At 41.5% G+C, this 26724-nt stretch overlaps 1 protein-coding gene across 10 annotated transcripts in view; it reads left to right on the top strand.

The window, feature by feature from the left end:
• Positions 1–26724, top strand: part of FMN1 (formin 1) — a 503899-nt gene that overhangs the window by 30737 nt on the left and 446438 nt on the right. For 8 of the 10 annotated variants that reach the window (XR_009496165.1, XR_009496164.1, XM_059890805.1 and 5 more), the window contains exon 3: positions 9846–11837. The exons of the other annotated variants lie outside the window; for them this stretch is intronic. Coding sequence is in view for 6 of the 8 variants with exons in the window: in XM_059890805.1 (XP_059746788.1) it covers positions 9977–11837 (1861 nt within the window). In the remaining 2 variants the exon portion in view is untranslated. The remainder of the gene's footprint in view (positions 1–9845; positions 11838–26724) is intronic. 10 annotated transcript variants of the gene reach the window in all.

The following is a 26724-nucleotide window of genomic DNA, read 5'->3' on the forward strand; positions in this document are numbered from 1 at the left end:
TGTTGGAGACTCTTAAGAGTCCCTTGGACTGCAAGGAGGTCCAATCAGTCCATCCTAAAGGAAATCAGTCCTGAGTATTCATTGGAAGGACTGATGCTGAAGCTGAAACTGCAATATTTTGGCCACCTGCTATGAAGAGCTGACTCACTGGAAAAGACCCTGATGCTGGGAAAGATTGAAGATGGGAGAAGAAGGGGGCCACAGAGGATAAGATGGTTGGATGGCATCACTGATTCAATGGACATGAGTTTAAATAAACTCTGGGAGTTGGTGATAGACAGGGAAGCCTGGAGTGCTGCAGTCCATGGGGTCACAGAGTCAGATACGACTGAGTGACCGAACTGAACTGATTTTGTAAAAATTGCAAGAAGGAGCCATTTTTCTTACTCTTTGATTACCAGCTGTGACTTTGGCTAGAAATTTATTGACAAAAATAATTCTACTGAACAGAAGTTCGCCTCTATATAATTATTTCAGAGATTCTCCAGTATGTTATAATAAGGCCCAGCTTGGAATGCTTTTGGCTCTTAGTCAAATCAGAGTTTTAAAGGTAGAGGTTTTGCTTCTATAGAATAGTCTAGCATAGTGCTGTCCTTGTGACATTGTAGGAATACAAAGAAAATCATAAAATTGCAGTTTTTATGAAGAAAAAATTAAATGAGGTGATATATGTGTGCATGCATATGTGCTCAGTCTTGTCCAACTCTTTAAGATCCTTTGGACTGTAACCTCCCAGGCTCCTCTGTCCATAGGATTTTTCAGGCAAGAATACTGGAGTGGGTTGCCATTCCCTTCTCCAGAGATCTTCCCAAGCTAGGGGTCGAACCTACATTTCCTGTATCTCCTGCGTTGCAGCCAGATTCTTTACCAATTGAGCCATCGAGGGAAGGTGATATGTAAACTCTCTTACTTTCACTACTTTCTGCTTATCATTGTCTTTTCCTTTTAACTTAGACCTACTCTTTGACCATGAAATGATTTTCTTTCTTGTCAAGGCTTATCCTCCTCATTTATCCTCAAGCCCATGTCTTCATCCTTTGGGGCCTTCCTTCATCTATTGTTCCATACTTTATCCCATCTTTCACTTGTATCATCAATAGCTCCCTCTTCGCTACTACTTTTTTCTCAGCCTAAAAACATGCTCAAGTTTCCTCTGTCTTAAAAAAACAAAAACAAAAGTAACCACGAAGTCAAAGCTGTAATACTTGTACAGGTTATTATTTATTGCCTTCTCTTAACTATCTGCCTATCTCTTGCTTTTTGCAGTATATTTTGGTGTTCTATTACTTTGCTAAAACTACTATCTAAAGCTGTTCTTCTAATCTCCCCTTCTAGTTGGAGAGTTTCTTTTTCAGTTTCTTTGCAGAATTTTCTGTTTTCCTTTGTTCCTCATTCTTGACACTCTTTTTGATCTCTTTCTACTCTATTCTGTTCTGATATTACTGCTAGATTCATCTTTCTTAAGTTTAATCCTGGACATATTACTTTCCTGATCAAAACTCATCAGTGGTTTCTCACTTTTTTTTATGAAGTTAGCATTAATTTCCTACCAATCTGGATTCATTTTTTTTTTATGATGTGGCATCACTTCATACATCCTTATACACATCTAAAAAAGAAAGTCGTTTTTCCCTTTGTGCGCGTTAGCAAGTTTCCCAGTCTTATATAATGCTTCTCCTCTTGTGTTTCCCTTTTCTTAATCTCTGCTTGTTGAGATCTTACCCTTTATGAGAGGCAGTTTCAAAAGCTTCTCCTGAAGGATTTTCTGATCCTGCAAATCTAATGTACTTTCTCCTTTGTATGACCTCTGATTTTTTGTTTGATGTCTATTGAATGGATCTCTTTCTGCTTTGTAGTGTAGTCATTTAGTTGTGACTCCTGTACTCCTACAAGGATTTTCTGATCCTGCAAATCTAATGTACTTTCTCCTTTCTTTGACCTCTGATTTTTTGTTTGATGTCTATTGAATGGATCTCTTTCTGCTTTGTATTGTAGTCATTTAGTTGTGACTCCTGTACTCCTACTCCCGCTGTGTTTAAATTCTTTGAAGAAAAATTCCTTCAGGGAGAGAAGAGCTGGCAAGCTATTGCAGACCTACCCTTGTGTTTGTATCTTCTATCCGAAGAACAGTGACACTGCTCCAACCTAGGGTGGGTAGGAGGTGGATAGGCAGGCACTAAAGTGTCCAAAATCACATGGGAGAGACAGAATTCAGAACTACCTAGGCCTGAATGAGCAGTGGGAGGGACCAGTAACGGTATCCAAAAGCAGTAACTGTAGCTGAAGGAGGACTCCCCAAGAGCCGCTGTGGTCTTCGTGAGTAGAGGACCCACCTGTTAGAAAGCCATGGTCTAGGAGGGAGGGAGCCAGGAAGTAGATATCCTGACCCTTTCCCCATTCTGCCTTCTAACCTGGTGCTACAGTGGCTAAACCTAGTGGTAGAGTGCAGGGGAGCTTGTTGATGTTGCTGCTGCTGCTGCTAAGTCGCTTCAGTTGTGTCCGACTCTGTATGACCCCATAGACAGCAGCCCACCAGGCTCCCCCATCCCTGGGATTCTCCAGGCAAGAACACTGGAGTGGGTTGCCATTTCCTTCTCCAATGCATGAAAGTGAAAAGTGAAAGTGAAGTCGCTCAGTCGTGTCTGACTCTTAGCAACCCCATGGACTGCAGCCCACCAGGCTCCCGTCCATGGGATTTTCCAGATGAGACTGAGTCCAAAAAAGTCAGTCTCCTGGTGCTTAAATTGGTGTGTAAAAGGACAGAGTGTGAATCTGTATGGAGAGGGACAATTTCCAGTTAAAAAATGGAAGTTATAGATAATCTATATTGGTAATATCGGACTCAGATGGAGTCACAGGGCATGTCTGGGCCAATGACTGAGCAAAAAAAAGATTTTGCATTGGCATTTTAGGCCCAGAATCAATTAGGAAATCTACAGTAAACAGACAGAATGACTGCAGCTAATTCTTGGATCTAATTTTAGGCATTGGTGAAATAATGTCATGAGCATTGACTAGCATCTGCTAAAGGCAATAATTTCCTATTATGATGAGGCACAACAGATCTTTCCCTTTGGGGTAGAGAAAAATCATGTACTTGCTTACTGGAAAGAGTCAGGGAAGAAATCAGCCCAGCAGTGTTGTTTTGGAGAGACTGGCTGCCCGGAGTTTGCTAGAGGAAACGAAAGACCTGAAGACTTACCAGGGAACAAAGTGCTTTCACAGTGGGCACAAGCAGAGAAGGTCACTAGGTAGACCAGATTAAGATGTATAATTTAGTGTGTGGCATCTGCAGAGCTGCTGTGTGTTAGTCAAAGCAGAGTGAGGCAGTGCTGCTTGAAATAGGTCTATGAACTCAGCATGGAATTGTGTATAATCCCACTTCATAGTCCTTTCTTTATTTTTTTTAAATTTTATTTATTTTATTTTTGGCTACACTGGGTCTTTGTTTTGCTTTGCAAAGGCTTTTTCTCGTTGCTGTAAGTGAGGGCTGTTCTTCGTTGTGGTGCACAGGCTTCTCACTGCAGTGACTTCTCTTGTGATGGAGCTCAGGCTCTAGAGGGTGCAGTCTTCAGTAGTCATAGTACATGGGCTTAGATGCTCTGTGGCATGTGGGATCTTCTGAGACTGAACCCATGTCCTCTCCATTGGCAGGCAGATTCTTATCCACTGCACCACCAGGGAAGTCCCTTTCCTTGTATTTTGCTTTTTTTCTTTTTTCCACTCCTAAGACTGACAGTTCCTTTGCTCTGGCTTCTCAGATGGAAAATACATGAAATGATCCGACATTGTACTGTACTCTGACTTGTTAATGGATTGTCCCAGAGACGCTTTTGCCCTGCTCAGAAGCCTTCTTTTGATGTGGAGCATCCTGGAGTGCTGAGGTTGAAGTTCATTTGTTCAAGGCAGACTTCTGCAAAAAGGAAGCAGTTTGTAGTTTTTTGGTCATCTTGTAGGTATCACCAAGTAGTATTTTCGGTTAGTGGATTGGAAGCTTAGAAATTAAATTTCTCGTGTTACAGAGGACCTAAAATTTGAAGGAAGAAAGAACATGAGGTATGTTTATCCAGATCCAGACACTGGCAGGGATGCTAGACTGATGGCTGAATTCTGATAGTCTGTTCTTGACTGAGAGAGGGAGATTTAGGGAGAACCACAGATAGTTACTCCATGCTCCAAAAGCAGTTCTATAATTATTCACTGATGATAGTAGGGGATGTACACAATGAGTTTTTTTGATAAAAATAATTTCAAACTGTGGAAGAGAATGGGGAAGTAAGTTTGAAAATGTTTGTATTTCTTTGCAACCATCTATCTTAAATTTGGATGTTCCAATGATTCTAAAATTCATCCTTGGACCAGAAAACATGAAATTATCTTTTCTTTTCCATGAGTTTCCTCTAAGATGCACTGTGGTTGCCAAATTCAAGCAAGTTAGATTGTCTTTGTGCCACTAGGATATCAAAACGTGTGTTCTTGTGCACTCAGTGGAAGTACTTGTTCTTTTCAACAAATTCTCCCTTATTATTAAACTATTGTTCTCAGTCCCTACCTTCCACTGCAGATAATGTTTTTTGCCTGAAATTTTTTGTTAAATGATAAGGCCCAGAGAGAGAAGAAATAGGAACACCTTCTCTATGATCATTGGAAGCTCAGGAATTCTGAACACATGGCATGAACATTTAAATCTGGATTTGGACCCCCAGAATCTGGTAGAATAATATTTCATCTTGGAAGCAGCAACACCTCTGTGACGCTAAAAAAAAATTTTTTTTCAGGACTGTAAGAATGAAACTCTTCTCTTTGACAATTCATGGGGACTTCTTTTTGCCAAGTATCCTGCCATGCACCACAGCCAGTGTTGAGATCTATAACCTCAAAGTTACACCTTTCATTTTCTATGCCCCTATGTTTTGATCCCTGGTTGAAATGGTCTCCATCATGGTATGATACCATGTGATTTTTACTATTTTTATGGTATTTCTCTGCAAAAGAAATGTAGTAAAGATAATTGTAGAGGAAAATGTAGCAGGTCTTTGAGAAGGGATGATAGATAAAGCTGAAACTAAGAATTTATGGATGCAACTGGATATGTGACTTCCGTTACTCTCAGAGAAGGGAGAAAGAAACTTTTGCCATTAATAGGATTGGGTTGGCCAAAAGTTCAATCCGTATTACAGGTTTTTCCATAACACCTTACCAATATTATGGAAACCCTATGGTTTAATATAGCTTTAGCTTCTGAGATGTGGGTTTTAGTTTGGCTACACTGATTGAAAGATTTAAATCTAGAGTTTATAAACTTACAATAAAAGCATAGTAATTCAGACTATTGAACTTTAGTTTATTTAGATACAAAATTTGGGAGTTATCTTACTTCTTATTTCTTTCTCAGCCTCTTTTGCAGTTTCTTTTCCCTCCATTTATTCCTTTAATATCTGTGTTCCCAGTGCTATACTTTGTAACCGTTTCTCAGTCTGCATACTCTCCTTGAGTAACTTCATCCAAACCCGTGACCCATCCAAACTCCATACTGTTTGCATCCTGGTTCTTTGTATTGCTGAGTAGTTTTGAGTTGCATCCTGAATATTTGGAATATTATGCACTCTGAGTAATGTTTTCCCCTTTTCAGGCAGCCAACCTGGTTTAGTTCAAGCTGAAAGTTCCAATCAGTCTTCTGTTGGTTGTGGTTTTAATGTCAACATTCGGAGCTTTTTCAGTGTTCTTTGGGGCTTTCCCATGCACATGCTACCCAGTTGCACCTGTAGGAGGGTAGCATGCAGGATCTTAGTTTCCTGCTGCTGCTGCCAGCCATGTCCGACTCTGTGCAATCCCATAGATGACAGCCCACCAGGCTCTGCCATCCCTGGGATTCTCCAGGCAACCGGGGATCAAATTGGGACCCCAGCATTGAAAGAATGGAGTCTGAACCACTGGACCACCAGGGAAGTCCTGGAGCTCTATCTCTTAGTCCAAAGGTCTGTCTGTTAGTTTTTTGTTTATTTTCTTTCCCAAAGTCTTTTGAATGCTGCTTAGGATCAGGTCCCGGACTGTAGCCCACCAGGCTCCTCTGCCAATGGGATTCTCCAGGCAAGAATACTAGAATGGGTTGCCATTTCCTTCTCCAGGGGATCTTCCAGACCCAGGGATCCAATCTGGGTCCCCCACATTGCAGGCAGATTCTTTACCATCTGAGCCACTAGGGAAGCCCTATAACTGTAGTCTTAGCCCTTGTTGGGCTAGTCTCCACTTTGATTCTGGAGTGATCTTTCTATAATACAAATCTAAATAAGCAGCATGCCTTGCTTAGGATTCTTTAATGATTCGCTATGGCTCCTGGGATGTTCCGGCTCCTTAGCCTGTGTTCAGTCAGTCTTTTAACACACGTCTAGTCCCCAGTGCCCAGCTTGGAGAAAATGTAGTTTCCCAAGAGCATGGAACAAATTCCTGTTTCCGTTTTTTTTTTTTCTTCCCTCTCTGTTCTGCACCTCCCTGGCCTTAGACATGGGCACCAAAAAGAGCATTCTGTATTGAAATTTCTATGTGTGTGTTTTTTTTTTTTAATAGTAGCTTTATGCCTTGAATTGTGGTTTTATTGCTATAAAATCCAATCTCATAATTTCCTAAAACTTGGCTTTAGTTTCCCAACCATGACTAATATACATAATACTAACCATGACATTTTCTCCATGTGTATAATCAAGACTTATAAAGACAAGGAGAAAAAAGTAGTTAACCCTATAAAAGAGCACTGTATGTTTATAATTTTCACAAAAGATACAGCCTTCATATGAGTCTGTTCGTCTTTATTTTCTGTATTAGAATTTTTAAGAGTTCTACTTGACAGGTACAGATGCAATGAGTTTCTGGTGCCCTGACCCTGAATTATATTGCTTAAGGGACAGCCTTAGAGAAAAGCATTTTGTCTGATCAGACATGCCAAAACATGAGTAGTAAAAGTAGCGAGATATATTTGAAGAAATAATGTTAGTAATACCAAGCTAGCAAAATAAAGGAACTCTTCTATTCAAATTTCTTGAAAAATTAGTTCATCATTAGAAGGCAGTAAATAAGGAGCCACTTTACCTACAAAGCCATGAAATGACACAGATGTAGGTTTTATTCTTCCTTCTTTTGAGCCATATGGCCTTAGACCAGGTCCTTAATCTCTCTGAATTTTAATTTCTTCGTCTGTAAAATGGAAATATGTTTGTTAAATGAGATAGCAAAATAAAAGTGTGCACACGTATATATTCAATATATACATAGAATTCCCTCTCTTAGGGCATAGACTTTTAAAATAGGCAGTCATGGTTTCATCTGAAATCATAGCATGAACTTTGTGCTGCTACTTTGAACAGATTATGCTGCTGCTGCTAAGTCACTTCAGTCGTGTCCGACTCTGTGCGACCCCAGAGATGGCAGCCCACCAGGCTCACCTGTCCCTGGGATTCTCCAGGCAAGAACACTGGAGTGGGTTGCCATTTCCTTCTCCAATGCATGAAAGTGAAAAGTGAAAGTGAGGTTGCTCAGTCATTCCCGACTCTTAGCGACCCCATGGACTGCAGCCCACCAGGCTCCTCTGTCCATGGATTTTCCAGGCAAGAGTACTGGAGTGGGGTGCCATTGCCTTCTCCGTGAACAGATTATATATATATATTTAAAAAAAACTTTGACTCTTCCCCTTCTCCCACATCACACACTTGTTCTAATCCAGGGAAACTGAGAGGGTAAGAACTAGAGGAGAGTGATGCTTGAAGGCAAAACAAGACCTTTCCCATCTTTGTGCAACTTAGAATAATAGCACTTCAACAGCTTCACTTCAGTTCTTTTGACAATTCCTAGGTTGAACTCAGTGCTCAGCATCATGAAGAGTGGATATTGGCAGCTATGCAGTTGCTTTTATAACTGGTTGTTTATGACTGTTTTACCCCTTCTGAATTAAAAAAACCACCTCCAAAGTGTGTTCTTAGATATATTCAGAGAGTTTGTACTATTAAGTATTAAGAATCTATATACATAGGCACCTTTAAGAAAGGCCAGGAATGAACATTTTAGACAAGTTTTAGGCAGTGGCACCCCACTCCAGTACTCTTGCCTGGAAAATCCCATGGATGGAGGAGCCTGGTAGGCTGCAGTCCATGGGGTCGCTGAGGGTCAAACACGACTGAGTGACTTCACTTTCACTTTTCACTTTCATGCATTGGAGAAGGAAATGGCAACCCACTCCAGTGTTCTTGCCTGGAGAATCCCAGGGACAGGGGAGCCTGGTGGGCTGCCGTCTCTGGGGTCACACAGAGTCGGACACGACTGAAGTGACTTAGCAGCAGCAGCAGCAGCAGAGATATTATAGTTGAATGAGAACAATCCCACAGAAAGCCGTGAGAGAGGCAAGGCCTCAGCTGGCCTCCCATTTCTTCTTTGCTTCCTCTTTTCTTGCCCTTTAACCCCTATGAGTACCCCAAGTAGTTCTGGAACTTCTGGGTTGACCAGATGGTTACTTTTTTCTTTTTTTTTTTTTCTTTTTACCTTCATTTTATCCTTCTTATTTTCATATGTCTTCAGTAAGGAGTCTCTGTTAAAAGACTCTTCCTCCTTTCTCTCTTCCTACACTCAAAATGTAGTTTTATGTACAGACCTGAGATGTCACTGAAGACATCAATGTTTAATAAATGGTTATTGTGTTACCCTTCCCGGGGGATTTGTTTTTAAGCTTGGAAGTCCTGAAGACTGGGCAGTGCCTTCATTTGAGAAATGAAGTATCATAATATAGAATTCTAAACTCATGGTTGTGTGGAGGGATGTTAGCCAAAGAGATGCCCCTGGGATACTTCACATCACAGGAGAGAGCAGCTGCCTTCCCCATCAATGTGACATTTCAGCCACTTTGACGGTGAAGTCATTGATTGAAAGTCCACACAGGGCCAGCAATAGCTTACAGATTTTTCCTTTTTCTCTGCCATTCCATTTGACTTCAGATAGGCAAGAAGTAGGAAAACAAAAAAACAAACAAAGAGAACCTGATTAAGATGCCTGAGTTACTTCTTTTAAATTTAAAATTAAGCATTTTCACTTTTAGCTCTTTTAGCAGAATTCATGAATTGTGTCCAGAAGAGATGTCAGATTTGTGGCTAATATCTTTCCTCCGTATTTCTTTAAGTTAAATAGAATGTGTGTTAGTTGCTTGTCATGTCTGTTTGTGACCCCATGGACAGTAGCCCACCAGGTACTTTGTCCATGGGATTCTCCAAGCAAGAATACTGGAGTGGGTTGCCATTTCCTACTCTAGGGGATCTTCCTGACCCAGGGATGGAACCCAGGTCTCTTGCATTGCAGGCAGATTCTTTACCATCTGATCCATAATCTCAAATCTTAGAAGGTGCTTCTTGGGGAGTAAAAAGGTTTGACTCATTTTTGCAAAGTAACCTTCCAAATCCGAGTTACTAAAATGCCTATGTTTTCTAAGGATCTCAAAGATCCCTCTCCTCAGGATTTCTGGGAGGTATGTTACCTCTGTTTTATAGAAGAACCTAAACAAAACCTTGAGAAGTTGAGAGACCTGCTTAGGGTATACATTAAGTTCCCACATAGGGCAAAGGGGCAAAGGGACTTTTGTCTTGGGGCTAATATTAGAGCATTCTCCTATTCTCAGCTGTAGAAAAGCTTTGCTAGTCAAGGGTGGGCTGGGAGCGGGGAAGAGGTTACAATCAGCCTTCTGGCTGATGTCTTGAGTTGATTGAGGTCAGCCAGAGAGGAAGGGTAAGACCGGTAATGCTTTGATTTCTGTCGGTATGTGATTCCTGCAGACTGTTAGACTAGCCGCTTTCCTCCCGTTTCCCTCACAGGCAGTCTGGTTGCTGGAGATGACTGTCAGCTGCTTTCCCCACACTGCCACCATCACATGCCCCACCACTGAAGCCTCAGAAGCCTGACCACAGACCAGCATCTCCGAGGCATGAATAATTAGGTAGGCATAATGGAAGGCACTCACTGCACCCTCCAATTGCGTAAACCCATTACTGAACTCTGCTACATCAGCTTCTATCTTCCAAGGGGTGAAGTCAGAGGATTTTCGTACAAGGACACTGTAACTCTAGACAGAGCCAGTAAAGGGTTTCATAACTGCTACCAAGTCAGGGAGGGGTCCGACATCCACAGCCTCAGTCTGCAGCCGAATGAACATCCAGGCGACATCTTTTTCAAGCCGACTCCCACGAAAGACATTCTGACTGAGCTGTACAAACTCACTGCTGAGAGGGAGAGACTGCTGGCTGGTCTGCTGAGCTCAGACCACATCCTGGGGATTACGATGGGGAACCAGGAGGGGAAGCTGCCTGAACTCTCTGTGAGCCTGGCCTCCGAGGATGACTGTTTCCAGAGTGCTGGTGACTGGCTGGGGGAGCCCGCCGTGGGCTGTCTCAACAAGAGGAGCTCCCACAGGAACAAAAAGGCCCGGAGGTTTGGTGGAAGGAGAGAGAGCTTTGAGGGGCTCTCTCAAAGCTCCCTGCAGAAGAGGACAAGAAGAAAGGGGCATGGAGGACAGGAACTGGTTCCTCTGCTGGGGAAGGACCAGGTCTATTCCAGCAGTTCCCTTCCTCTGTCTCGAACAAGGCCTCATCTTTGGCTTCTGGAGGAGAGAGGCAACTTGCTCCTCAATGGGGCGCTTACTTCATCCCTGCAGAGGAGAGAGAGATGCACCCTAGAGGTCCCCAGGACACTGGATGCTGACTCTGGCTCGGGAAGCATCAAGAAGCCTTCTGAAGATGCGGGGATGGGAAGAGGTGGGCTGCCCCCTGACTGCAGCTCCACGGAGCCAGGGGATGATAGAGCTAGAGAGCTGAAGAGAACCCCTCGCAGGCTGGTGCATCAGCAAACAGGCTTGAGTGAACGTCACAAGGAGCCTGAGAAAGAACCAGAGGCAGAGAGAGGCCGGAGAGCGAAGGCTGCTGAGTGGACTCATAGGAAGAAGCCTGTCTCCAGAGTGGTGGCCAGAGTCCAGGATCTGTCCACTCAGGTACAGCGAGTAGTCGAAACTCATCCTGAGGGTGAGGGAAAGATTGCCCCTGGCCTAGCAGCCCCAGCTGAGTTTATACCAGGCGCAGACTTGCTTACCCTCCCGGGAGCTGAGGCTGGAGCTTGGGGAGCCAGGGACCTGGACAAGGAACAGCAAAGGGACAGGTCATGGCAGCCATCAGCTGGGGAATGCCCCCCAGCCAGCACTGAGGGGGCTGTGAACAAGGTCCTCCTGAAGGTGATAGAGAGCGAGAAGTTAGATGATGCCGCTGAAGGCAAACGGCTGGGCTTTCCCTTTGGCACGATTGGCGCCCACACCCTCCCAGAAACCAGGAGCAGGAGGGGAGCTGGGCTTGGAAGAGGCAGCCGTAAAACCTTGTTTCTGGATCTGCCCCGTGGTGGCGTGGACCCTGGAAGTGATGAGAAAAGGCTGCCCCCACCAGTGCTGGCTGCTCTTGGCACAGTAATTAATAATTCAGCCTTTCCACCCAGCACGCGCAAACGGATGTCACCTGTTCCCTCACCTCTCTCTCCAAGGCTCCCCAGCCCTCAGCAGCATCACAGGATCCTCCGGCTCTCCTCACTGCCTGGAGAGGGGGAAGCCGCTCTTGATGACTCTCTTTCTGGAAGGAGCCGTGCTTTCTCTGGGTCCCTCTCTGCAGACACCTTGGAGCCACCATCCTCTGCCAAGGTCACGGAGACCAAAGGGGCCAGCTCGACCTCCCTCAGAGTGGGCCAACCTCGGTTGGTGCCCGGGGAACCTTTGGAAAAGACCTTGGGGCCCGGGAGGACCACAGCTCAGCCCCAGCACCAGTCACCTCCAGGTTAGTCCCGGTTTAAAATGCTTTACATGTGTTCACAGGCGACCCACAGGTAATCTGATTGTGCTATTCAGAGACTGGCTAATTAACAATGAATTGATATTCCTTGGCCAAGTCAATTCACCTTGTAACAGTACAGCTGGGAGTGTTATTAAGGAGTGTGGAGGTGGTGTTGACTTATGGGGTTAGGGGTGTAGTTGCTTCTAGAAGCAATATTTTGTAAATGCCTTAAATTTTTTCGTTTGTTTTGGCATGCTCTAAAGCTGCCTCCATGGTTGCTGAACATAGGACTCTCAAAGGAAACAGGACTGGGCAGAAAGAGGTAGCAACTTGTCACTGCCTGTGATGCTAATTGGCCCCTTGACCTAAATTCTGCTCTTCACTCTGCTGGGGTAGCCTGGATTTGTTGGGATTCTCTAAGAGTGGAAGCATACTGTGTCTTTGTTCCTCTATTGTCAGAGGTTTCAGGGTTTGGTTTTGCTTCTTTATAGTGATCACTTTTGTAAGTGGTCTAATTTTATGACAAAAACTTTTTTTTAAATACTAGAAGAGGGATGAATTCCTTCTAACTTGAAGAAACTTGGTTCAGATGTTCTGTTTTTTTTTTTTTTAATTCTTTTTTTTATTTCTCAAATAAGCACAAAATAATGTTTATCCTGAAGTTATGTTTTATATATGAGTTTTTGCTGTTACTGGTATAACATCATGTCTTATGCAGAAGGTGCTAAAGAGCTAATTTGGCTTGTATGTTTCATGTGATTTAAAATTTTACATGAAAATAGTTCTGGTGGTTCTATAAGTGGGTTCAATAAGACCCCAAAAGACAGTTTATTAAGTGCCACTCCTGTATTCACACAATGTTCTGGTCCAGTGTGGCCAGGTGCTCAGGGTATTGCATGCCTTTGTGTAGGTAATAGGTTCTTTTTCAGTAGTCATTTCACAGCACATGGTCAATGCTTTGTTTAGGCTTGTAATGTAACATAGAGTCACTTAAAGGTTAGAGGAAACATCATGTGAAATTTCTGAGATAAAAATATCTATCTAGGAAGGAGGAATTTAAAAAGCTTCTGTTCATTTTGAACTCTTGCCATTTTATAAATTTCTCTAAATCACTGATCCGGGGTGTGATTCTTTAAAGTGTAGTAAATGTTCTTCATTTTGTGTTTGTGGTATACTGCTCTTGGTTTGATGAAACTTGCTACTTCCTAATAGAACCAAACTGCTTCATCAGCAAAGTCGTAGAATTGTAGATTCTATGTAGATCATGTGTCATAGAACCCTAGTGATGAAAATCCTTTCTCTGTGTGAATGCTGGAGCCTTTGAAATACTGGGAAAGGAAGCTCTCTGCAATTATTAGACAGAGACTTCCAGAGACTGGGCATGCAAGAGCCATCCCAACCCCAAAGGCTCTTTTTAAAAGTCACACTAAATCCTACGACTGGGTGTGCCACTTCTCCAGAAACTGCATTAAGTACACTGAACTTCAGTAAATGTCCCCCCATCCCAACTTAGAATTATCTTTTTATTTTGTTGTCCTTTTTCTATTAAAAAATAAAGATATTATAAAAGTTCTATTGCATCTGGGTCAAGGTAGGCACACAGAGGACATTCAGTTTCTCTGATGACTGACCTTGAACTCACTGAAGGGCCAGTTCAACAGATGGTCACCCTTTCACAAGACCTCTCCATATGATTTCTCAGAACCATTCCCTTTTCTTTGGCCCCAGCCTTCTGCTGGGATCTTCACAGCACTTTAGGATCCAGTCATTAGAATCATGTGAATTCCTTGGCAGGAAGACTGCCTGTGCTTCTAACATTTTATTTAAAAAAGGCATTGGAAGGCAGAAAAATGGGAGCAGGAAAAACCTTGTTTTTCTGGCATGGGTAACTTCTCTTTTGCTGGGACCTTCCTCTGGGACATCCAAACATTGTTTCTTATCATCATCCTTCTTGAAAAGTGTGAAGGGAGGGAGTTCTCCAGATACTATTTTTAATCTGTATCTTGTGTTCCTGTCTCCTGGCTCCCATCAGTCCCCCTTCTCTGTGGCCATGAGTCCTCATTGTTCTATGGATCCTTCAGTGATTTTCAGCAGCTGGTGGGTCCACACAGGGAGAATTTTCCTGCTTCCAGCTGCCTTTGTGTTTCATTTCACTTCTACCTCCATATCCCAACGGAGGCCTCAGACAGCCCCACGTGAGGGTGGGTCATTCATTTACCATCAGCCAACAGTAGCCCTTTATCTAAGTCCAATTCCCACCTTTCTCCCACGTTAGCTATTAACCAAGTCGAGTTTATGGTCTGTAGACATTTATTTCCTGTGGAAATAGCATCTAGGCATTTAATTGAAGTGATGCGATTAAGGTTATTGAAAGTGCTTATTAACTACTCAAGTAAGAGATTAAGTCTGGCATAATAATGAGATCTGTTTCCAGTTGGAGGGCTCTTTAGTGTTATGGGCAAGTAGTAATTCCCAGGAAAGACTGAAACCTGCTTCTCCTTCTCACAAGACCAGGCAGTGAAAGCCAACATTACCATCCACACAGGAAATAGCATGACTGCTCTTGGTCCACCTCCTCTTGGCTTTGTAATTTTCCTTACTTTTCAGTCCCAGGTCTGTGCACAGGAATTTCTTGTCTGATGGTGATATGATCAAACAGAGAATATGCTAACAATGGATGGTGGCCAGATTTGTCTTCTGTGGTCCTCCTCTTCCCACACCCTCATCCTCCCCTCACTGCCACCCTGGTTTTATGGAAACTGCTGTATTTTATGTTCCCAAGCCTTTGTGGAATGTAGTATTTTCTCAAGCCTGAGGGACTCTAGTTGTGTTGACCTGCATAGTGATATCCTTAGGGCCGGGATTCCCTTCTGTTTTTCTGGCCTTCTTTTACCTTTGATCTGAAATAGACCCTTTTAATGCCGGAAGAATCACATGGAACTTGGGTTACCATACTCAGGAAGATCCCCAGTGCTGCAGTGCTCTGCTCAGCAATCTCATGATCTTTCTCCTTTGAAGTTACTGAGGTGGTGATGGAGCCACATGCCCCAGGCATAGTTCCTTTTGATATTGTGAATCATTTGACCAGTGTTTGTGCCCGTCAGAAGATGTAATTAATGTCAACTGATTAAGGATTGAGAGGCATATTTATAGTAGATTTTGTTGTATCTAATGCTACTGTCAAAGCTTTGATTTCTTTTTGGACAACATTATGGGAAGTAGATATCAATTCCCCCTGTATTGATATTGAGGTTTGATAAATCCCAATAAAATTTTTAAGAAGCTCCACAACACTAATGGCTATATCCAGCCATTGAAGCTGACTACTAAAAGTATGTAACACATAGAAAATGATCTGTAATTTATGTTGACAGAAAGTAAGATCAGGGCTTCCCTAGTGGCTCAGTGGTAAAGAATCTGCCTGCCAGTGAAGGAGACACAGGTTTGATCCCTGATCTGGGAAGGTTCCACGTATAATTGAAACTATATGTAACTTTGACCTACCAACCCTGTTTTAGGACTTTAGGTCACAGAAATAGATGCACTAGTAAGAATATATGTATAAGGTTGTTTATTGCAACCTTGTGTGTAGTAGCCAAAGCAGCTGGAAAGAAAAATGGAGTGTCAATCAATAGAGAAATGGCTACATAAATTTAAATATATTTAATCTCTAAAGAATGGAACTAGATATTTAGCAAGTTGAAAAATAAGGTAGAGTATGCTCTGTTTTTCTAAAGACAACAAATCACACTCCTTTCTATATCTGAGTATATATGTTTGATATGGGTTTGAATATCATGGAAACAGTGTAAAGAAAGATAGTCCAAGGTGTTCACATTCTTTATCTAAGGGCAAGGCAAGGTGAAGGTGAGTGAGGGGAAGGGGAAGGAACCAGAAGTCCTGAGGAAGAGCATTGACTTTTCTTTACATGTTTTAACACTGGTTGTAATGAATGTGTCACTTTCATGATTTTTAGAGTTGTTGTTCAGTTGCTAAGTAGTGTCTGACTCTGTGACCCCATGAACTGCAGCATGCCAGGCTTCCCTGTCGTTCACTATCTCCCTAGGTTTGCTCAAACTCATGTTCTTTGAGTCAGTGATGCCATCCACCATCTCATCCTCTATTACCTTCTCTTCCTTCTGCTCTCAATCTTTCCCAGCATCAGGTTCTTTTCCAGTGAGTCAGCTCTTCACATTAGGTGGCCAGATTATTGGAGCTTCTGCTTCTGCATCAGTCTTTCTATTGAATATTTGGGGTTGATTTCCTTTATGATTGACTGATTTGATCTCCTTGCTGTCCAAGGGACTCTCACGAGTTTTCTCCAGCACCACAGTTCGAAAGTATCAGTTCTTTGGTGCTCAGTCTTGTTTATGGTCCAACTCTCTGGAAAAAACATAGCTTTGGCTATATGGATCTTTGCTGGCAAAGTGATGTCTGTGTGTGTGTGTGTTTTTTTTTTAATTTATTTTTTTATTGAAAGATAGTTGTTTTACAGAATTTTCTTGTTTTCTATCAACCCTCAACATGAATCAGCCATAGGTATACATATATTCCCTCCCTGTTCAACTTCCCTCCCATCTCCCTTCCCATCCCACCCCTCTAGGTTGACACAGAGCCCCTGTTTGAGTTTCCCAAGCCATACAGCAAATTCCCATTGGCTATCTATTTTACATATGGTAATGTAAGTTTCCATGTTACTCTTTCCATACATCTCACCCTCTCCTCCCCTCTCCCCAAGTCCGTAAGTCTATTCTCTATGTCTTTTTCTCCATTTCTGCCCTGTAAATAAATTCTTCAGTGCTATTTTTCTATATTCCGTATATGTGCATTAGAATACAATATTTATCTTTCTCTTTCTGACTCACTTTATTCTGTATAATAGGTTCTAGGTTCATCTACCTCATCAGAACTGACTCAAATGTGTTACCTTTTATGGCTGAGTAATATTACATTGTGTATATGTACCACAAATTCTTTATCCATTCATCTGTCCATGGACATTTAGGTTGCTTCCATGTTCTAGCTATTATAAATAGTGCTGCAGTGAACAATAGAATACTTGGTTTCCTCAGGGTATATGCCTAGGAGTGGGATTGCTGGGTCAAAGAGTCGGACATGACTGAGCGACTGATCTGATCTGATGGTGGTTTTATTCCAAGTTTTTTATGGAACCGTATTCCATAGTGGTTGTATCAATTTACATTCCCACCAACAGTGCAAGAGCGTTCCCTTTTCTCCACACCCTCTCCAGCATTTATTGTTTGTAGACTTTTTGATGATGGCCATTCTGACCGGTGTGAGGTGATATCTCATTGTGGTTTTGATTTGCATTTCTCTAATAATAAGTGATGTTGGGTATCTTTTCATGTGTTTGTTAGCCATCTGTATATCTTCTTTGGAGAAATGTCTGTTTTTCCCACATTTTGATTGGGTTGTTTGTTTTTCTAGCATTGAGCTGTATGAGCTGCTTGTATATTTTGAAAATAAATCCTTTGTCAGTTGTTTCATTTGCTATTTTTTTCTCCCATTCTGAGGGTTGTCTTTTCACCTTGCTTATAGTTTCCTTTGCTGTGCAAAAACTTTTAAGTTTAATCAGGTCCCACTTGTTTACTTTTGTTTTTATTTCCATTACTCTAGGACGTGGGTCATAGAGGATCTTGCATTGATTTATGTCATCAAGGGTTCTGCTTATGTTTTCCTCTAAGAGTTTTATAGTTTCTGGGCTTACATTTAGGTCTTTAATCCATTTTGAGATTATCTTTGACTATGGTGTTAGAAAGTGTTCTAATTTCATTCTTTTTTTTTTTGATGCTTTTTTTTTTTAATTTACAATATTGTATTGGTTTTGCCATACATTCTTTTACATGTAGCTGTCCAGTTTTCCCAGCACCATTTATTGAAGATGCTATCTTTGCCCCATTGTATATTCTTGCCTCCTTTGTCAAAAATATGGTACCCATAGGTGCAGGGGTTTATTTCTGGGCTTTCTATCTTATTCCATTGGCCTATATTTCTGTTTTAGTACAAATACCATACTGTCTTGGTGACTGTAGCTTTGTAGTATAATCCGAAGTCAAGAAGGTTGATTCCTCCAGCTCCATTCTTCTTTCTCAAGACTCTTTTGGCTATTCGGGGTCTTTTGTGTTTCCATATGAATTGTGTAATTTTTTGTTCTAGTTCTGTGAAAAATGCCATTGGTAATTTGGTAGGGATTGCACTGAATCTGTAGATTGCATTTGGTAGTATAGTCATTTTCACAATATTGATTCTTCCTACCCAGGAACATGGACTAGCTCTCCATCTGTTTATGTCATCTTTGATTTCTTTCATCAGTGTCATAATTTTCTGTGTATAGTTCTTTTGTCTCCTTAGGTAAGTTTATTCCTAGATATTTAATTCTTTTTGTTGCAATGGTGAATGGGATTGATTCCTTAATTTCTCTTTCTGATTTTTCATTGTTAATATATAGAAATGCAAGTTATTTCTGTGTATTGATTTTATATCCTGCAACTTTGCTAAATTCACTGATTAGCTCTAGCAATTTTCTGATACTATCTTTAGGGTTTTCTATGTACAATACCATGTACAGTATCTGCAAACAATGAGAGCTTTACTTCTTCTTTTCCAATCTGGATTCATTTCTTTTTCTTCTCTGATTGCTGTAGCTAGGACTTCCAGAACTATGTTGAGTAATAGTGGTGAAAGTAGACACCCTTGTCTTGTTCCTAATCTTAGGGGGAGTGCTATCAGTTTTTCACCATTGAGAATAATGTTTGCTGTGGTCTTCTCATATATGGCCTTTACTATGTTGAGGTAGGTTCCTTCTGTGCCCATTTTTTGAAGAGTTTTAATCATAAATAGGTGCTGAATTTTGTCAAAGGCTTTTTCTGCATCTACTAAGATTATCATATGGCTCTTATCTTTCAATTTAATATGGTGTATCACATTGATTGATTTGCATATATTGAAGAATCTTTGCATCCCTGGAATAAACTCAACTTGGTCATGGTGTATGAGCTTTTTGATGTGTTGCTGAATTTTGTTTGCTGAAATTTTGTTGAAGATTTTTGCATCTATGTTCATCAGTGATATTGGCCTGTAGTTTTCTTTTTTTGTGTTGTCTTTGTCTGGTTTTGGTATCAGGGTGATGGTGGCCTCATAGAATGTTTGGTAGTGTTTGGTAGTGTTCCTTCCTCTGTAATTTTTTGAAGAGTTTTAGAAGGATAGGCATTAACTCTTCTCTAAATGTTTGATAGAATTCTCCTGTGAAGCCATCTCGTCCCGGGCTTTTGTTTTTTGGGAGATTTTTGATCACAGCTTCAATTTCAGTGCTTGTAATTGGGTTGTTCATAATTTCTATTTCTTCCTGGTTCCATCCTGGATGATTGAACTTTTCCAAGAATCTGTCTATTTCTTCCAGGTTATTCATTTTATTGCCATATAATTGTTCATAATAGTCTCTTATAATCCTTTGTATGTCTGCATTGTCTGTTGTAACCTCTCCTTTTTCATTTCTAATTTTGTTGATTTGATTGTTCTCTTTTTTTCTTGAGTCTAGCTAAAGGCTTGTCAATTTTGTTTATCTTCTCAAACTACCAGCTTTTAGTTTTATCAATCTTTACTATTGTTTCTTTCGTTTCTTTTGCATTTATTTCTGCTCAGATATTTATGATTTCTTTCCTTCTACTAATTTTAGGGGGTTTTTGTTCTTTGTTTTCCAGTTGTTTTAGGTGTAAAGTTAGGTTGTCTATTCGATGTTTCTCTTGTTTCTTGAGGTAGGATTGTATTGCTATAAGAAGTTGTCGTGTTTTCATTGTCATTTGCTTCTAGAAATTTTTTTATTTCCCTTTTGATTTCTTCAGCAACCTGTTGGTTATTTAGAAACGTGTTGTTTAATCTCCATGCGTTTGTGTTTCTTACAGTTTTTTTCTTGTAATTGATATCTAGTCTCATTGAGTTGTGGTTGGAGAAGATGCTTGATAATGATTTCAATTTTCTTAAATTTATTGAGGTTTGATTTGTGACCCAAGATGTGGCCTATCCTGGGGAATGTTCCATGTGCACTTGAGAAGAAGGTGTATTCTTCTGCATTTGGATGGAATGTCCTGAAGATGTCAATGAAATCCATTTCATCTAATGTATCATTTAAGACTTGTATTTCCTTATTAATTTTCTGTTTTGATGATCTGTCCATTGGTGTAAGTGGGTGTTAAAGTCTCCTACTATTATTGTGTTGATGTCTCTGTTTTTAATATTCTGTCTAGGTTTGTCTAGCTTTTCTTCCAAGGAGCAACCATCTTTTAATTTCATGGCTGCAGTCACTGTTCACAGTGATTTTGGAGCCCAAGAAAATAAAATCTGTCACTGTTACAATTTTTAAAGTATTACTGAACTAATTTTTAAAGAAAAATATACACCACCTATAGGGGTTGTGTGTGTGTATGTATGTTCTGGGGTGAGTGGTGAAGCTATACCACAATTTTCTGTGTCTTCCCCATGTTCTTTAAAGAAGCAAGAAGCTCAGTATTGAGGTTAGAGCACTGTTACAAAGGAATATGCAGGTTGCTAGTGAGCTATGACAGCCATGCTCCAGAAGGACTAGTCAGGAAAGCAGGATTAGATGAAAGGGAGCAATATCCAGAAACCAAGAGAAGAAGAAAGTTCAGAAAGGCTACTGAATCTCCTACACTGTTGGTTGCAATGTAAGCTTGTGCAGCCACTGTGGAAATACTATAGAGGTTCCTCAATTCAGTTCAGTTCAGTTGTTCAGTCGTGTCCGACTCTTTGAGACCCCATGTTCTGCAGCACGCCAGGCTTCCCTGCCCATCACCAACTCCCGGAACTTGCTTAAACTCATGTCCATCAAGTTGGTCATGCTATCCAACCATCTCATCCTCTGTCATCCCCTGCTCCTCCTGCCTTCAGTCTTTCTCAGCATCGGGGTCTTTTCCAATGAGTCAGTTCTTAGAATCAGGTGGCCAAAATACTGGAGCTTCAGCGTCAGCATCAGTCCTTCCAATAAATGTTCAGGACTGATCTCCTTTAGAATGGACTGGTTGGATCTCCTTGCAGTCCAAGGGACTCTCAAGTCCAAGTCTTCTCCATCACCACAGTTCAAAAGCATCAATTCTTTGGTGATCAGCTTTCTTTATGGACCGACTCTCACATCCATAATGACTACTGGAAAAACCATAGCTTTGACTAGACAGACCTTTGTCGGCAAAGTAATGTCTCTGCTTTTTAATATGCTGTCTAGTTTTTTCATAGCTTTTCTTCCAAGGAGCAAGCGTCTTTTAGTTTCATGACTGCAGTCTCCATCGGCAGTGATTTTGGAACCCCCCAAATAAAATCTATCACTGCTTCCATTGCTTCTCCATCTATTTGCCATGAAGTGATGGTGCTGGATGCCATGATCTTTGTTTTTTGAATGTTGAGTTTCAAGCCAGAGGTTCCTCACAAACCCAAAACTAGATTTGTTGTATGATCCAGCAGTCTCACTCCTGGGTATATATCTGCACAAAACTGTAACTCAAAAAGATAAATGCATCCCTGTGTTCATAGCAGCAGTATTTGCAGTAGCCAGGACATGGAAACATGCTAAATGTCCATTGACAAAGGGATGGATAAAGAAGATGTGGTATGTATATGCAATGGAATACCTTTCAGTCATAAAAATGAATTAAATAATGCTATTTGCAGCAACATGGATGGACCTAGATTTTATCATATTAAGTGAAGTAAATCAGAAAGAAACAAAATACCATATGACATAACTTATATGTAGAATCTAAAATATGACATAAATGAAGTTATTTAAGAAACAGAAACAGACCCACAGATATAGCGAACAGACTTGTGGTTGCCAAAGGGGAGGTAGGGTAGAAGAGGGATGGCTTGGGAGTTTGGGATTAGTAGGTGCAAACTAGTATATATAGACTGGGTAAACAATGAAGACCTATTGTATAGCACAGGGAACTATTTCAGTATCCTGTAATAAACCATAATGGAAAAGAATGTATATATGTACATCATATATATATATATATACACACACATATATATAATATCTTTCCCAATTATATACATATGAAAAAATGTATATATATATATATATATGTGTGTGTGTGTGTGTGTGTAACTGATCACTTTGCTGTACATCAGTAATTAACACAACATTGTAAATCAACTATATTTCAATAAAATTAATTTTTTAAAAAATAAAGTCTTCTGGGTTAGACAGGGTCCTGCTGCTGCTGCTGCTGGTGCTAAGTTGCTTCAGTCATGTCCAACTCTGTATAACCCCATAGACAGCAGCCCACCAGGCTCCCCCATCCCTGGGATTCTCCAGGCAAGAACACTGGAGTGGGTTGCCATGGGTTGCCATTTCCTTAACAGGGAACAAATACCCAGGCCTGAAGGAGCAAAGGAAGTGGGGATCAATGGAACCCAAACAGGGGAGCTTAAAGGGGAGGACCACATGACCGGGATGGCATCCTGTTGTGGAGGTACTTAGCAGAGAGGAAGCTGTGGAATAAATACCATGGCCTCACTCTCTGTTGGACTTCTGCCTGAATGTGCTCCAAGTGAACCACCCAGAGGGCAGAGTGTAAGAAGTGGGTGGGTGTCTCCAAGCTCAGCCTTCCAGGGCCCAGGGAAGAATGGAGAAGGGTCCGAGTAGATCTGGAAGGGCAAATGAGAGACAAGAGGATGCAGATAGGCTGCACCATGAAGACTAGGAAATGCAGAAAAATAGAGTGGAATTTTAAAAGGGCAACAGGATGAAAAAGAATGTGTGTGTGTGTGTGGTGTGTGTTTTGATATAGAACCATGGTTATCTTGATAATAAGTGATTATTACAGCATTTCATTCCTTTGTCATATGACTGTTCTACCTCTAAAGTACAAACTGCTGCTGCTGCTAAGTCGCCTCAGTCGTGTCCGACTCTTTGCGACCCCAAAGATGGCAGCCCACCAGGCTCCCCCATCCCTGGGATTCTCCAGGCAAGAACACTGGAGTGGGTTGCCATTTCCTTCTCCAATAAAGTACAAATTAGAGGAAGTGAAAGAAATAATTGAAAGATTTTGTGATTCAGTTTTCAGTCTGTGGATTGAGAAAAAATCATCTAGGTTTTAAAAAACAAAACTCTTATATTTAACATCAAATGATAGCCCATTGTGCTTGATTGCTTTCTGTGAAAAGCACAAAAAGAATTTTTAAATATCTTCCCCAATTATCTCAAGTTAAGAATAGCTAATAGCATATGAAATATGAAATGGATTTTCTACTAATGAATAATTTGTATTTTGAGGTCAGTTTCCTTGTAAAATAAATGCTGAGTGTTTCTCTCATTAAAGTTCTGTCTTTTGAAAAAGAATAAGTTTCAAAAGCCAGGACCATGACCACGATCTGATGTTTTAAAACCTCAAGCTAGTTCTATATATGTGAATTTTTTTTTCCAAATTAAAGTCCAATTGTGCTTTGAGGATAGCACCTTCTGTGGAGTTGTTTTTCACTTGTCTCTTTTCTATTCTTGGAGTAAGAGCACAATATTTAAAGCATGGGTGGCAATCTGTGGCCCTACCTAGGCCTTGTCCATCTAAAGTCATTCCTAAGATTTAGAAATGGAAGCATTAATAATGTGATGAAAAGTTACAGCTGCTGAAAAATCTTTATAAATAAATAGACACTAAATTTTGAAGAACATTTTCTTTCTTCTGCCCTTTCTTTCTTTTTTCCTCTTTCTTTCTCTCTCTCTTTCTTCCTTCCTTCCCTCCCTCCCTCCCTTCCTTCCTTTTAATAACCCAACCATACTATTTCATAACATCATTGGTTGTGGGACATAAAAGACTCAAATTTTTTAAGTTATAATTGGATTAGAAGCATTTTTATCAAATTGATAAAGCAGAATTCTGAATACTGAGATTCTGTGTTTTATTTCATTCCTCATGGGCTCTTCTGGAAGAGGGTATGTTTTGAAAACTGTGAAGACTACTCTGGGCCACTCTCTCCCTCTTGATGGCTTTTATCAAGTAAATGACTGTTACTGGCCATCTTCTTTCATCAAATTCCTCATTATGTACAAGAAAGCAGCTTCTGTTAGATAGTTCTTAAATGTACTTAAATCCGTATTTAGTGCATTTTTGTGGTCTTGGGGCTGTGATATTAGGCCACACCATCCTCCTGGAGTTCCTCTATGTGGCCTGGCAGCTCAGCCTCCTGCCACAGCAAGTTCTGGAGTTCCTTCCTTCTCTCATTCCTGGATTGTTCCACTGCATTGAACCCGATGCTTTTTATCTGGCCCAGAGCTTTCCAGGACAGAACTAGAGTTAGGATTCAGATATGTATAGGATGGAGAGGGACTTGTGGGAACCTTGAAGGTTATTGAACCATAGGGAGGAACAGTGGACAGTGGAAGAAGTATCAAGAGAAAACAAGTCTGGACCAAAAGTCTGTGTATAGACATTTCCTCGTTCTCCTGGGCTTCCCTGGTGGCTCAGAGGTTAACGTCTGCCTGCAATGCGGTAGACCTGGGTTTGATCCCTGAATCGGGAAGATCCCTTGGAGAAGGAAATGGCAACGCACTCCAGTATTCTTGCCTGGAGAATCCCATGGACAGAGGAGCCTGGTGGGATACAGTCCCACAAGGTCGCAAAGAGTTGGACACGACTGAGTGACTCCACTTTCACTTTCACTATACTTTAGGAAGAAGGAGCTTTACCATGAAGGGAATGAAGAACTTTGAAATCAGGAGCCCAGCAGTTTCGCAGTATGGAAGAGCTATTCAAGAGAAGCAGAAAGTTTTTTGTTTTAAATATTTATTTTATTGAAGTATAGTTGATTTATAATGTTATGTTCATTTCTGCTTTGAAAAATGCAGAGTGATTCAGTTATTCATATGCATATTCTTTTTCATATTCATTTCCATTATGGTTTATCATAGGATATTGAATATAGTTCCCTGTACTATAGAGTAGGACCTTGTGGTTAATCCATTCTGTGTACAATAGTTTGCATCTGCTATTCCCTAACTCCCAGTTCTGCCCTCCCCCCACTTACCTACCAGCAACCACAACTTTGTTTTCTATGAGTCTAAAGAGAGGAAGAAACTTTCTTGCTGGCCAGAAGCAGGGTAAAGCCCCAGCCTCGTGTCAACTCTTTATGACCCCATGAATTGCACCATACCAGGTTCCCTGTCCTTCACCATCTATCTCCTGGATTTTGATCAAACTCATGTCCATTGAGTCAGTGATGCTATCCAACCATCTCATCCTCTGTCATCCCCTTCTCCTGCCTTCAGTCTTTCCCAGCATCAGGGTCTTTTCCAATGAACTGGCTCTTTGCATCAGGTCCCCAAAGTATTGGAGCTTCAGCTTCAGCATCAGTCTTTCTAATGAGTATTCAGGGTTGATTTCCTTTAGGGTTGACTGGTTTGATCTCCTTTCAGTCCAAGGGACTCTCAAGAGTCTTCTCCAACACCACAGCTCAAAAGGATCAATTCTTCAGCACTCAACCTTCTTGGTCCAACTCTCACACCCATATATGACTACTGGAAAAATCATAGCTTTGATTATATGGACCTTTGTCAGCAAAGTGATGTCTCTGCTTTTTAATACGCTGTCTAGGTTTGTCCTAACTTCTTCCAAGGAGCAAGCATCTTTTAATTTCATGGCCTCCATGGTCCCAAGTTATTAGCTATCCAAAGGCACTAGAGTGACAGAGCAACAGAGCAGAAGGGTGGCAAGGGCAGTAGGCCCCCACATACAGAGATCTTGAGGGACCTCTGGAGGGCATAACTGGGGAAGAAGGCCCTAAGGAAAGACGGGGCTTCATGCCAACCAAGTGAGGAAAAGCTTCAGACATGGAGGTTCAGATGTTTTGTGCAGCATATGACACAGTCTTACTCTGAGGCAGTAAGTTGGATCATCCAGGATTCACACATTTTCCTAAGATATTCCGATGTGGGGTTTTTGTCTGTTTGAAACCTAAGTTAAAGTTTTGAGGTGGAATTTTGCATTTGGAGGGAGAAACCCCCAATAATCCTATGGCTGATGAAAGTTGTTGATTTCCAGTTTAGCCCAGAGGAATTGTGGAGAGAGTAAATACCGCATGAGGCTTGAGTCTACTCATGGTCTCCTCCCCAGGATTCAGACAAGTCTGGGCATGTCCAAATAATCAGATGGTTAGAGCTGTCATGAGTCTTTTGCTCGAGTGCCTAAATGCCTGTCTTTTGCTTGAGTGATAGTCACCGGGTAGAGCCCCTCCAGAGGAAAGCAGGATTCAAGGCACAGGAGAGGGTACCAAGCCTGGAGGAGAAACAGCGCTGGAAGCAGCATAATGTGTCCTCCTGATGCCTGCTGACTTGCACCTGGCTTGTAGGGAGAGAGGACAGCAATAAGAAAGTAGTGTGAAAATTTAGAGTAATTTTACTAAAATATCCCTAAGACAGTAATGAAGGCAGGGTCTTCATAAGGGACTGTGGGTGAAGGGGCCCTGCTCCTGGTGCTGCTGAGGCAGGATGTGACCAGGAGCACAGTGCGGGGAACTGGATTTGAGCTGGTTCCAGGGAGGAGAGGGGAGGTGGGGAGGTGGGCAGGAGTGCGTAAACAATGCACCTGGTACCTTAGCTGCAGCGCCCCAGCAACAGTTCTAGCAGCATCCAGAGGCACCTTCAGCCTCTAGACAAGTGAGGATGGTGGTGTCAGTGAGGAATGAGGGGCATCAGGTCCATGCATGCTTGTGCTTCCTGGAATGATTTGGAGACTTTGGTAAATTGGTCGAGCCAGAGAAATACTGACTTTGCGTGCATGCGTGTTAAGTCACTTCAGTTGTGTCCGACACTCTGCACTACAGCCGGCCGGGCTCCTCTGCCCATTGAGACTCTCCAGGCAAG

This window comes from Bos taurus, chromosome 10, assembly GCF_002263795.3.
Source record: "Bos taurus isolate L1 Dominette 01449 registration number 42190680 breed Hereford chromosome 10, ARS-UCD2.0, whole genome shotgun sequence".
NCBI classification, from domain to species: Eukaryota; Metazoa; Chordata; class Mammalia; order Artiodactyla; family Bovidae; genus Bos; species Bos taurus.